At 36.0% G+C, this 14,714-nt stretch overlaps 1 protein-coding gene across 1 annotated transcript in view; it reads right to left on the bottom strand.

Moving 5' to 3' along the window:
- The window catches only part of LOC140144113 (uncharacterized), a 113,374-nt gene that overhangs the window by 55,241 nt on the left and 43,419 nt on the right, over positions 1–14,714 (bottom strand). Inside the window, exon 4 of the mRNA XM_072165949.1 lies at positions 4,888–4,953. Within this exon, the coding sequence (XP_072022050.1) occupies positions 4,888–4,953 (66 nt within the window). The remainder of the gene's footprint in view (positions 1–4,887; positions 4,954–14,714) is intronic.

Below are 14,714 nucleotides of genomic sequence, written 5' to 3'. Positions count from 1 at the left end.
GAGCGTATGATACATTATAACGAAGTGTTGGTGACATTCCAATGTATTATCATTCCAAGTTTGAAGAAGCTACCATTTACAAAACCAAAGTTATAAGAGTGGATGTACATCATTTGATGTTGCTATCTACTGAAGATAACATGTAGAACTTAATGACCCTCGTATTTTATGGTTTGTCCCTGATTGTCCCTTTAAGTTGTTCAATAAATGGCCTCTGATCTAAGTGATTTGATACTCGTTTTGTGCGTAAATATAGCCCAATGCATGCATGCAGGGTATGATTCTTTGCACTCTAAGACATTCTGTTCCAGAGTTGGGCTATTCCAATTGAAATCCATACACCGCACATGGAAGACATGATTTTAATATAAAAAAGGGGGTGTAGATTTCAAATGGAGTCACACATTCAGGTACCCCATTTGAAATTCACACCCCCTGTATGGAAGATTAAGATCATGAATTCCACGGGGGTGTATGGATGTCAACTGGAATAGCCCAGTCTGCTCTTACACAAATTGAAAAGAGAATAAACCAAAGTGTTCATTTTAAAAGATTGCCAGCATTATTCTAGATTGCTTTTTAGATGGAGCTATAAAGGCTATTCCAATTGAAATCCATACACCCCCTATGGAAGACATTACCATAACCTCCCATGCAGGGGTGTGAATACCGGTATCAAATGAAGTTACCCATTCAGGTAACCCAATTTGAAACTTGCACTCCCTGCGGGGAAGATTAAGGTCATGTCTTCCATAGGGTGTATGGATTTCAACTGGAATACCCCAATGTCTCAATGTGACAGAGAATGTTCAGTCAAGCTTGTTACGAAACAAGAAATGTAACGCTAGGATTCGGTTTCCACTTATAGATGTGATTGTATTGCCTATGTGTAGCATATAACTTCCAGATATCGGGGTATTGTATATCAACAGTTCATTCACATTTTGTTTCACTTAAGAAAAACATTATACACTGATAACTTTACAAAGAACACCTACTAGTAAATGCACAGAACTAGCATAATAAGATATTTTATTCACATTTTAAGCATAGCACATTTAGCGAATAAGATAACATTTTTATTTTCAACAACAACAATAACAACTACAGTAACAAAAATACTGAACAACAACAAAATTGTCAATAACAACTCTGACAACAGGGAAGACAACAACAGTACAAACAACAACAGCAACAACAATAGTATCAACAACAACATCAACTATAGCAATCACAACAGGAACAACAATGGTAACATCAACAGTAAGAACACTGAGATACCACCATCTGCATGCTAACCTCGATATTTATAGATATGCTTTCTACCAATGACTGATACCATTGTGGAATCTGCTCCCAACCCATGCTGTGCTTGCAACATCAGAAGAGGCTTTTAACTTAGCTGCGATGCCCTTCATCAGGCAGTTGCAGCCTCTGGCAAGAGTTGGTAGACAGCACCTCATCAAGTTTTTAACCACACCACACCTTAAGTTTCTTCAGCATCTAATTTTCTGCACTTTGGACCACATGCACATTGTTGCCAGCTTCCGGGACAGCAGTTAATGCTTTTATGGAAGTCACTATCAAGTATCAAGTACTAACAACCACAATAACAATAATTATAACAACAGCACCACTAACAAAGAAACAGCTTATTATATTATCCATCACACAGTCCTCTTGAGTTTTAGCCATCACTGACACTGACAGGTATTCATCCTTGTTGCTGTGTGACTTGTCACCTTGTATGAATTTTAATGTTTTCATACACAGCTATGCGTAAAAATTCCTGCGTTATAGTCCACTCAAACTTTTGTGACATCATCACAAAATACCATAGATTGTAAACTATCTCAAGAACCACTGTCTCAGTGCTAGATTTGTTTGGACTTATTCCAATACATTTTCAAACTGGTTTCAAATCGATATTAAAAATACTAATTTATACATAAATTTGTTTTTAAATAATTCGCCATTCTAAAATAAGAAAATATGTGTATCAGTCTGCATAGGGTTTTTGGTATTCCTGCATGGCTGCACAAGGACAGCTCAGGGTTGCCAAAAAATTTCAGCCCGAATCGCAGGTCAAATAATCGAAAAGTCGCCCAATTTTTCTCTTTACCATTGGTTTCTATGGGGCAAGAAACTATCGGAAATCGCGGGAGCCAATGTTGAAAAGTCCCCCCAATTTTTTCTTAACCATTGGTTTCTATGGGACAGGAAATTGTCAAAAGTCGCGGGAAAAATCTTCAAAAGTCACCCAATTGGGCTACCAAATCGTGGGTTTGGCAACACTGGGACAGCTCCGTAAGACCACATGAGACCAGCCTACGTTGTTTTCATACTAATTTATTCCAAGCTATGTACACACTTTGTAAGATTGTCATTTTTTGATGAAGTAAATACATGTTGACATGTTTGATAGGCTGAAAATAATGCAACATGATGAATTGTGATGTAATGAAGTGAAATGGACTGAAGCAGACGATGGAATGAAGCAGACGACACTTAACCCCCTGGACACTACTGGTCATCTAACAGCATTCCTGATTGGTTGATAACTTGAAATGCTCATTTCAATAGCCAATTATGACTACTCTCTAAATGTGAAAGAGTGGAAAATCACTCAAAAAGAGTAAAATCTCACTCTCAAGAAAGAGTGAAAAAATTCACTCCGGAAAAGAGTGAATCAGAAAAGAGCATTTATTTATTTATTTATTCATTTAGGCCTATTTTATATACAAGAATATCACAGCAGTTCATAACAGCTACTATGTGCTTTAAATTGTTGTGAGGCTAGGCCCCAGGTTAGGGTAGGGCCCGGTCTAGGAATATTGAACTGGTCTAAAGCTTAAGCACATACACAATGTGTCGAACTTCAGTGTGGGATGAATGATGAAAAACTATGGATTTAGTGAAGCTAATAGTCAAACTGTTCAATGGTGAGTACACTTAGGTGTAGGACATAACACTTGGCAAATACCATGTTTATGGTCACAGTCTGGAGAAGCGTGATGCGGCGTAACCTACATAAGCTTACATATGCGTACATGTAAACCGGCACTGGGCCGGTAACAAACTGCTCACATATGACTTAAGCTTACTGTCACCGTTGTCTCCAGACCAAGTGTATACTTGCTACGAAGTTATGACCTACACATAAATGTAATCACTATTGAGTATGCTGTCTATTTCTTCATCAAATCCGCTTTCTTTTCGCCATTCATTCACACACTGTTCGCCATTTTGTTACACAAGTTCAACAAACATCGGCCGATTTTTTGGCGCTTCTGATTGGCTGACAGTTCACTCCAAGAAAGAGTGAGATTTTTGCGCCACTTTTGAGCGAGTGAGGCTCACTCGAAATCATGAAGTGAAATTATGTGTACTGTTTTCACTCTTTTAGAGCTAAAACCCACTCTTTTAGAGCTAACTTAAATTCACTCTGAAATTCAGAGTGGTTTTTCACTATTTTACATTTAGAGAGTAGGCTTTGAATTTTTTATGGTCAAACTTGCATTTGCAGACGATCTTATTAATACTCTCTTTGATTGGTTCAACATTGGACACAATATTCATTTTGGCCAATCAGCAGGTAGTTCTCATAAGGTTAAGCTTAATGGAATGAAGGAGATGACACTAACGCTTAAAATAGGCATGTAAATTGTTTCTTTTAAGAAACAAATTGCTCCATTTGATATAAAAGGTTAAAGTGTTAAAATGTATTCATGTTAAACATATTAAAGATAAAATTGGGCATTGGAAAAAAAAATGTACGTAGATGGAAAATGATGTGTTTATTTATGTGGTGTTTCCAAAGGTCAAAACATTCACACCCTGCATGGTTGCACTTTAGGCAAATGGAAATGGTTCATCATTTGGACAACTAAAAACAGGACAAGGTTGTTTTTCATTATTTATCATTCATTATTTTAACATGTCATATTGCACCGGCCAAAGGCTTACAAACATGCTTTGATTATACCTGAAAACAGTTAAAGATCATGTGGAACTGTTCTTATAGCATGATCATACTTTCAGGAAACAAAATTTTCTCTCCAAACGAATCATGAATATAACGATTGCCCCCCCCCCCAAAATAAATTGAAAAGAGGGGTGAAAAGCCACTTTTTAGCCAAAATTATGTGAAAATACACCCCCAGCCCCAGTCGGAGCCTCTGCCCCCCCCCTTTTGCCCCCCCAGAAAAAAATTCAGCCGGCGCCACTGACTAAATATTTCACTATTAAGCCTATATACATACACTACCCCTGTTAACTTGAAACTGTGTTAAAATCAGCAGAAGGATAAAGAAGAACTAAAACTGCTTATGGGGTCAATTTGACCACACTGTTTTAAGAGAGCATGGCAGCATTTAATTTTATACAGTACGGCATAGGAAAGTTTCACTGGGCTAAACACTTAAACACTCAAGTAAATACAATGTAAGAGTAAACACATGACTCCCACAAGTGTATTTAGATTCTCAAGTAAGTATCTGACATGTTTACTTTCAAACTGAAAGTAAACATACTAACCTTAAAAAAGTAAACACATAATGCAATTACTTACTGAACAATTCAAGCAAACATGGTAAATGTTTAGAATCTAAACACTTGAATTTGCAGTGTTTACAAGGTATTTTTACCAACCTATATCTCACACACTGGAGTGAGTGTTTCAAATGGAAGTTACCCAATTTGTCTATTCTACTTGAAACCCACACTCCCTCCCTCTGTGGAAGAGGTCAGCTAAATCTTCCACAGGGGAGTAAGGAATTCAAATGGAATAGCCCCTTTTAATTTACCAGCAAAACTTTTGTTTTAACAGCAAAACACTCTGGAAAAGTGAAAAACAATGATACTAAATTAAGAAGATTGGCTACTTACATAGTTTGAAGATTTGGCACATTGCTTATTTCTTCTAATGTGGTTAAACTATTTCCATCTAAATATCTGTAAAAAGACAAAAAATAAAGCAGAGAATATAAATAGCTTGCTAGTTACTCTGAGAGGGTTGTGATATGGTTCGAACCCACAACCTTTGGATCCATAGTCCATAGGCTATTTTACTATGCTAAGAGTAGTTCTGTCAGAAAGGTGTTTGGTTTATTTGTTGCAATTTGCATTGTTGTCCCAAACCCACCAAACAACAAATGTACACTGCCCTTGTTCAGAATATTCAGAATATGCCTGCACTGTATGGGATCCATACACAACATCTGATATCCAAAAATTAGAAAAAGTACAGTGCAGAGCAACTAGGTTTGTGATTAGCAACTGTAAAAGATCTGAAGCTACTGTGCAAACTAGCATTCTAAATGATTTAAATTGGTACTTACTACAGGAATACCGAAAATACATCCATCTTGCAACCATGTACACAATTCATTCAGAAGATATAGCAATCCAAAGTCCTGATAATGTTCATAAACAAACTGCTACAACCACTAGACAATATCAGCCTCTGAAATTCCGGTCCGTGAAAGTATCATCAAATGTGTATAGATAAATCTCCCATAATCAGCGCTCGAGTCATGCAACATTGCAAGTTTTAAAACTGTACTATGTGACTTGTAATAGTTTCATAACTGCACTATGTGATTTTGTAATGTACATATTTGTTAGTAATCATGTAGAATTGTAATTTTGTATATATTTTAGGGTATATTTACTGATCTGTTTTCATCGTATGCCATTTTTCTATTTCTCAATATGCCGCTTCAGCACTAATTGTTTGATTGAGTATATGGTTATATTTAAATTTAGAAATGTCCTACATGTAGAGTCATGGTAGTCAACATTTTGCTGTAACTGCTTTCCCAACTAGATAGAGTTTTCACAATTGGTGTCATATGAATCATGCTATTGCCCTCCTTGCTGCATGGTACTGCTTGTTACAAGAAGGCAAATATCAGAGGCCATAAGATGACAAATCATGTATTTTAATGCAGGAGTTCTGCCTATGTAAATGCACTTATAGTTGTGATGGGGACAGCTGTCACCAAATAAAAAATGCTGTGTCTCCTGTCATCAAGGTACTTTTTGTTTAAATAAGACTCACCATCTTGTACATTCATACACTATTCACTAACCATTGAGAATAGCATTATTTGATGCTGCTATCTACTGAAGATAGCATTATTTGATGTTGCTATCTACTGAAGATAACTTTATTTGATGCTGCTATCTACTGAAGATAGCATTATTTGATGTTGCTATCTACCGAAGATAGCATTATTTGATGTTGCTATCTACTGAAGATAGCATTATTTGATGTTGCTATCTACTGAAGATAACTTTATTTGATGCTGCTATTTACTGAAGATAGCATTATTTTATACTGCTATCTACTGAAGATAACTTTATTTGATGCTGCTATCTACTGAATATAACATTATTTGATGTTGCTATCTACTGAAGATAACATTATTTGATGTTGCTATCTACTGAAGATAACTTTATTTGATGTTGCTATCTACTGAAGATAACTTTATTTGATGTAGCTATCCACTGAAGATAACTTTATTTGATGTTGCTATCTACTGACGATAACATTATTTGATGTTGCTATCTACTGAAGATAGCATTATTTGATGCTGCTATCTACTGAAGATAGCTTTATTTGATGTTGCTATCTACTGAAGATAACTTTATTTGATGCTGCTATCTACTGAAGATAACTTTATTTGATGTTGCTATCTACTGAAGATAACTTTATTTGATGTTGCTATCTACTGAAGATAACATTATTTGATGTTGCTATCTACTGAAGATAACATTATTTGATGTTGCTATCTACTTAAGATAACATTATTTGATGTTGCAATCTACTGAATATAACATTATTTGATGTTGCTATCTACTGAAGATAACATTATTTGATGTTGCTATCTACTGAAGATAGCATTATTTGATGTTGCTATCTACTGAAGATAGCATTATTTGATGTTGCTATCTACTGAAGATAACTTTATTTGATGTAGCTATCCACTGAAGATAACTTTATTTGATGTTGCTATCTACTGACGATAACATTATTTGATGTTGCTATCTACTGAAGATAGCATTATTTGATGCTGCTATCTACTGAAGATAACTTTATTTGATGTTGCTATCTACTGAAGATAACATTATTTGATGTTGCTATCTACTGAAGATAACATTATTTGATGTTGCTATCTACTGAAGATAACATTATTTGATGTTGCTATCTACTGAATATAACATTATTTGATGTTGCTATCTACTGAAGATAACATTATTTGATGTTGCTATCTACTGAAGATAGCATTATTTGATGTTGCTATCTACTGAAGATAGCATTATTTGATGTTGCTATCTACTGAAGATAGCATTATTTGATGTTGCTATCTACTGAAGATAACATTATTTGATGTTGCTATCTACTGAAGATAACTTTATTTGATGCTGCTATCTACTTAATATAACATTATTTGATGTTGCTATCTACTGAAGATAACATTATTTGATGTTGCTATCTACTGAAGATAACTTTATTTGATGTTGCTATCTACTGAAGATAACTTTATTTGATGTAGCTATCCACTGAAGATAACTTTATTTGATGTTGCTATCTACTGACGATAACATTATTTGATGTTGCTATCTACTGAAGATAGCATTATTTGATGCTGCTATCTACTGAAGATAGCTTTATTTGATGTTGCTATCTACTGAAGATAACTTTATTTGATGCTGCTATCTACTGAAGATAACTTTATTTGATGTTGCTATCTACTGAAGATAACTTTATTTGATGTTGCTATCTACTGAAGATAACATTTGATGTTGCTATCTACTGAAGATAACATTATTTGATGTTGCTATCTACTGAAGATAACATTATTTGATGTTGCTATCTATCTACTGAAGATAACATTATTTGATGTTGCTATCTACTGAAAATAACATTATTTGATGTTGCTATCTACTGAAGATAACATTATTTGATGTTGCTATCTACTGAAGATAACATTATTTGATGTTGCTATCTACTGAATATAACATTATTTGATGTTGCTATCTACTGAAGATAACATTATTTGATGTTGCTATCTACTGAAGATAACTTTATTTGATGTTGCTATCTACTGAAGATAACATTATTTGATGTTGCTATCTACTGAAGATAACATCATTATGTGTTACTGTCTACTGAAGATAACATCATTGTGTTACTGTCTACTGAAGATAACATCATTTGATGTTGCTATCTACTGAAGATAACATTATTTGATGTTGCTATCTACTGAAGATAACATTATTTGATGTTGCTATCTACTGAATATAACATTATTTGATGTTGCTATCTACTGAAGATAACATTATTTGATGTTGCTATCTACTGAAGATAACTTTATTTGATGTTGCTATCTACTGAAGATAACATTATTTGATGTTGCTATCTACTGAAGATAACATCATTATGTGTTACTGTCTACTGAAGATAACATCATTGTGTTACTGTCTACTGAAGATAACATCATTTGATGTTGCTATCTACTGAAGATAACATCATTATGTGTTACTGTCTACTGAAGATAACATCATTATGTGTTACTGTCTACTGAAGATAACATCATTATGTGTTACTGTCTACAGAAGATAACATCATTATGTGTTACTGTCTACAGAAGATAACATCATTATGTGTTACTGTCTACTGAAGATAACATCATTTGGTGTTACTGTCTACTGAAGATAACATCATTATGTGTTACTGTCTACTGAAGATAACATAATTTGGTGTTACTGTCTACTGAAGATAAAATCGTTATGTGTTACTGTCTGCTGAATATAACATTATTTGGTGTTACTGTCTACTAAAGATAACATTATAATAGTGTTGCTTTCTACTGAAGATAGCATGTGTTGCTATTTGCTGATGATATAGACTTCTCCGTAGTCCACTTGCCCATTATGCATACTCTTAAAACTCTGATTTAATTAATTTGTGCACAATTGATAGGTTTTCACATCTGATCTTTTTAGTCACTGTACTCCCTCTGTTTGTTGGCTTCCCAAGTGGACTACTTACTTTCGATTGCGGTTAACAAGTTTAACACGGTTGTCTATGGATGAGATTGTCGGATTTCTGGCCTACTAAAATTGGCCATGATGTAATGCATCTTCAAATGGATCTGGCTTGTGATTGGTCGCCCAGATCTTGTTATGGTTTAAATGTGGCATTACCATTGATAACTACATTGTACACAACTATGCAGCACTTTGTGTACTAGGTGCATGAGCGCATCTTGTACGTACAGTCTTTGTGCGTGCGGTTAAATTGGATTGATAAAAAATTATGATTGACAGTGTGTGTTAGGGACTAAGTCCCCGGTCAAAGTCCTGTTAAAAATGCAATGTTCATAGTCGATTTTTAACTCGGGCTTTCGCTATTATTAAACTGGTAGATTCTAAAATCAGAAGTACAGTGCCATTATAATATGTTGCATTCAAAAAGCCTACGTATGCTTATACTTTACTGTCACTAATATAATTGTATAAACTTTTTCATAACCATTTACTAGTATTTTGATGTAATAAAATAATATCAGTATAATTTCGAGTTCAACTGAATGAAGTTCATAATGATTAAATAACATATTTTTATTTATCAAAAATCGACTATGGTATAGTCTACTGATGATAACACATTTTTGTTGTTGAAACCTATAGTGATAAATAGCTGCATTATTTTAGTCTCAAAGGTTTGATGACCTTCCAAATATTCTACTTATTGGTTGAATCCATCTACACCCCCTGTGTGGGAGATTAAAGTCATGTCTTCCCAAAGATGTTTTACTTTAGTAAAACCTAGATACGCTTGATGCGTATACTGATGCACGGCAGTGAACGTAACCGTCCCGGCTGAAATCCAGAAATGACGTCATTTGTTCTGGTGCTACCACTTCCGGTTAACGCGGGAGAAGAACATGCCTTTTGCAAACAAAATGGCCGACAAGTCCCGCCCTTTCCAGCTTAAAATACAGCTTATTTAGCCAATGTGAACATGGGTCATCGCCAGAAATATTTTCCTATGCATACTGGACTAACACCTCAGCTATATGGTATTTCACGATAAAACAGTAATAAAAAAAAAACTGCAAACATTCGTTCGTCGGATGGTTGACGAAGTGACCAGCTCTAATGACGTCACTATGTAAACAACATAGAGGTATAAATAATTAATTAGGTAATACCAAATATGGAGGTATCCAAAAGTATGCTAATTAGAACAGGTTAGCAGGCACGACGAATCAGAATACGATCCTGGTATCCAATTCTATACAAATTAGTTGAAGGAGGTTACGTGAACATGTACACTAATGCGACTCTTGTGTATACCGACCTCTGTGTGTCTTCCACAGTGTATGGATTTAAATGGAATAGCCCAATGTCAGAAAAGCAAGACAGACTATTATATCAGCTTGAAGGTGCGGCGATGGGTTCCCCCGTATCCCCTCTAACTGCAAATATCTTCATGGAGGACTTGTCTTTTTATCCCAACCCCCCACGGTTCTGGGGTCGTTATGTTGACGACACTATGGTCATCATCAAGAAGAGTGCTATTGAGAGCTTCACTGATCACTTAAACACCTGCCATCCATCCATAGTTCACCATGGAACGCGAATCCAATGGACAACTTCCCATGCTTGACGTCATGGTCAAATGCCAAGAGAACGGCTCATTGTCTTTTCAGATTTATCGCAAGCCTACCCACACCAATCAATACCTGAACTTTGCCTCCCACCACCCTTTGCAGCACAAACTGGGTGTTGTACATACCCTCGTTGATAGAGCTTCCTCTAATGTCACCAAGGAGGAGGACCTTGCCCATGAACTCAACAGCATTCACAAATCTTTAGCGGTATGTGGGTACGATAAATGGACATTGGACACAGCTACCAACAAAACCAATGGCAAACGGCACGTTCGCAATAGTGACTCGGAACAACAAGTCAAAGGTTGGGTTACCATCCCATACCTGGCCGGTGTTTCGGAAAGTCTGAGGCGTGTATTAAGATCCCATGGCATTGTAACCCATGTTAAGCCCCAGAACACTATACGTTCCCTTCTTGTAGCTCCCAAAGACAAGACCGACAAGCTGGACAAATCGGGGGGCCGTCTATGGCCTCAAATGTTTGGACTGTTCTTCATCATATGTAGGGGAAAGTGCCAGACCATTAAGAACACGTATTAGAACACATCACTAAGGATCACCATAGCATCGACTGGGATGGCGTACGCATTCTTGACCGTGAAGAAGACTGGTTCAGGAGAGGGGTCAGAGAAGCAATCCAAATAAGGAGAACTGGCAGCGACCTCAACAGAGACCGGGGCGCCATGATCTTCCAGTTGTTTACAACAAGATTTTGTCACTTGACCAAAACCAATCAATATCTGGTAGTCAAGAGGCAAGTCAAGTGGAATAATCTCTTCAGTGGCTAAAGAAGACCTGTAGATGCAGGTCGCAAGCTACCACAGCTCTGCAAATAGTAAGTCTTGTGACTGTTTTTTAAAATCAACTACTGTACTATAGACTATTATATCTTTCATCACAAACTTGTTCTAATGCAAGTGTGCATTTTACTTGGAATCAAAATAGAGAAACTTGTCACCAAGAGAAAAGGCAGGGGTTTGTCTCATCTGGGGACCTTTTATTTCAACAATAATTTGTATAGTTGACATCTAAATATAGTATGTAAATACAAAACTAATAATGCTATCAACTGACAAAAAGTATTAGTCTATGTTGTTCTCTGCTGAAGAAAGTTCAAAAAATGTTGCTATTATCTGGAGATGGAATTTAACTGTATATGCAGTACTTTCTATTGAGGATATAGCACATGAAGCATTGTTATCTTCTGAAGACAGCAATAATTTCTATCTGCTGAAGAGATAACATTATAGATGTTGCTATCTACTGAAGATAACATTAGTTGGTGTAGCTATATGCTGACTCTACTGAAGATAACATTAGTTGGTATAGCTTTCTGCTGAAGAGATAACATTATAGATATTGCTATCTACTGAAGATAGCATTAGTTAATGCAGCTATATGCTGACTCTACTGAAGATAGCATTAGTTGGTATAGCTTTCAGCTGAAGAAACATGGTTCAAGCATGCATTTAAACATTTCTTCGCCAATCTTTGCACAAGAATAAATGATAATGATACTAATAAAAGGGAATAATCTGAAATAATTCGGGTGATTACATAACTGATGCATGCGGAAACCAAATTTTGTTCTTTGTTCTCAAAATTACAAAAAATGACTTAGGCAATTAGCGTAGCAGGCTGAGGATATGTCCATATGTCCAAACTAATTATCACCAGAGGATTTATGACCTGTCATATGGACATTTCACCACAAACTAATTGACTCCTTACATCACTTGTATTGTCTTATTGAGCCATTCCATTTAAAATCCATACACCCCCTATGGAAGACATGACCTTAATCTTCTACAGAGGGGTGCAGATTTCAGATGGAGTTACTAGTACCTATTCAGGTAACCCAATTTGAAATTCACACTCCCTGTGTGGAAGATTAAGGTTATGCCTTCCATATGGGGTGTAAGGATTGCAACTGGAATAGCCCATTGATGCACTGATTAAATTACTAGCCCCATCTGCTTCTTGGTTCTAATGATGCACACCAGTCAGCTGCAGGGTATGTGACAGTATATGCACACCTCACCTTTGATTTAATTAAATTACTTATCCTGTCATGTGTTATAATACCTGTCCCTTAATTCCACTGTTTTTTATTCAACTTGATTGCTTATTTGTGTTGTCTTCACTGCTCAGTGACTCACATACTAACACACACTCAGGTCACTAAATGCCTGATACACTTGTTCCATAACTTTTACATTTACTAATTGATTACTCTCTTTATTTACAATTTGCTCACTCACTTATTCCCTTCCTTATTAACTTACTCACTGACTCACATACACACCTCACACTCACACCCCCAGGCCCATAGCCAGGGGGTGCTGGGGTGCGACACCCCCAAGAAATGGCAAAGGCCCAAAAAGTCCCATTTGTGAGCGTAGCGAAAAAATAGAGGTTTTTTATGCCATTTTGGTCCAAAAATGTCCAAATCCGCCTCTAGTCCAAAAAGGTCACAATTTTGGAAAAAATGGCTACGGGCCTGCACCCCCCACACACATCCCTATATATGACAATGCTTTTATAACCTGCAATTTCAGTAGGATCAAAGCAGGTGTGATGTTACAAACAAAATCAAGATAGATTAACAGGCAAAATAAAACAATGAAGGTGCAATACAATAAATGCAACAAACAATATAACAAATTATATTGTGGAAACAAGTAGGATTTCAATTTCAATTTTTTTCATGCAGAAATTTGGTTATGAACAGAGCTATTGGGAGTTCATTCTATTGACTTTAGTGAAAGGAAATAGACTGATCCATCAGCAGTGGATTTATTGCTGTCTCTGTGGATATGAATATTGGGTTCTTAGTCGGGTAGTATCTACAGATGAGCATGAGACGATGTTTAAGTAATTAAGTTTGAAGCAAGGTGTGACAAAGCAATGTGGTGTATGTTACTATCTGTTAATTGGCTTTTAAATGATGTTTTAGGCAATATCATTTGCCGGGATCGGGGGCTGCTCCTGCCGAAAAAATTGCAGGGATAAAATGGGAAATGGGGACAAGAGTATTAAAGTGTCCTTAAAATGACTAAATATGGGACAAAAAATTGACAAATGGAGACGAAAATTTGGCTTTGTCCCCTCACACCAAAATCCTGGCTATGCTACTGCCTGGGATCCTTTGATGTTATTTGGATGCTACAAAATATTGAGATTTTTTGAAATCTGAGAATTTCTCTTTAAAAACAAGAACCAGAATTTTGAATTGGATACATTCCTGTTGATTGTTTGTACATGCTATAGACGATCAGTTGGGCCTACTTCTGCCCCCTGGTGGCATATTTTCCTCTGGCTTCCACCTCAATTACAAAGTCTAGTTACACTACTGTTCTGAATACAATGCACTTCCTTCCATACTTTCATACAATGGATTTATGAATAAAATATAAATATCATACGAACATTAATATTTATGCATTTGAAGCTTATAATTCCTTGTAGAAAAAAAATTCAAAATTGTATTGGAATTCAGAAGCACATCATTAGCCTCAAGTGCATAACACTCATATATAGTAGGAATCACATATATAGGGGAAGGTGGGGCATAACGGACCCCCGGGGCAAAACGGAACCACCTGGAAAAATAGGCCTTCGCAATACTGCCGTCTATGCAAATCATATTGAGGAACACAAGTATGGCTACGAGGATTTACAACAAACATTTTATCTGAAACAATCCACTGACATTCGAGCAAGATCGAGTCAAAAAATTACTACCCGTCTGGTGTAAGATATGTAGATGTTTAATGCGCTGAAATTTTACTTCATTAATATCAGATTCCCAAATAATTGTGTATTTTGTAAACATGAAGGTACTAGCCATGAGCTGTATTAAGTGCATGGCCTATATGCTACGATGTATTATGCATGCAACCTATTTCTAAAAAATCGGGTCTTCACTCAAGGAAATGTAGGCGTTATCTAGGGGCCTACTCAAACATGGTAAACACTTCGCTGAAACATAGACATATAACTAGACCTACAGATAGAATTAATGATTAA

The sequence above is a fragment of the Amphiura filiformis genome, unplaced genomic scaffold (assembly GCF_039555335.1).
Source record: "Amphiura filiformis unplaced genomic scaffold, Afil_fr2py scaffold_40, whole genome shotgun sequence".
Taxonomy (NCBI): domain Eukaryota; kingdom Metazoa; phylum Echinodermata; class Ophiuroidea; order Amphilepidida; family Amphiuridae; genus Amphiura; species Amphiura filiformis.
This window is presented reverse-complemented; position numbering and strand designations above follow the sequence as displayed.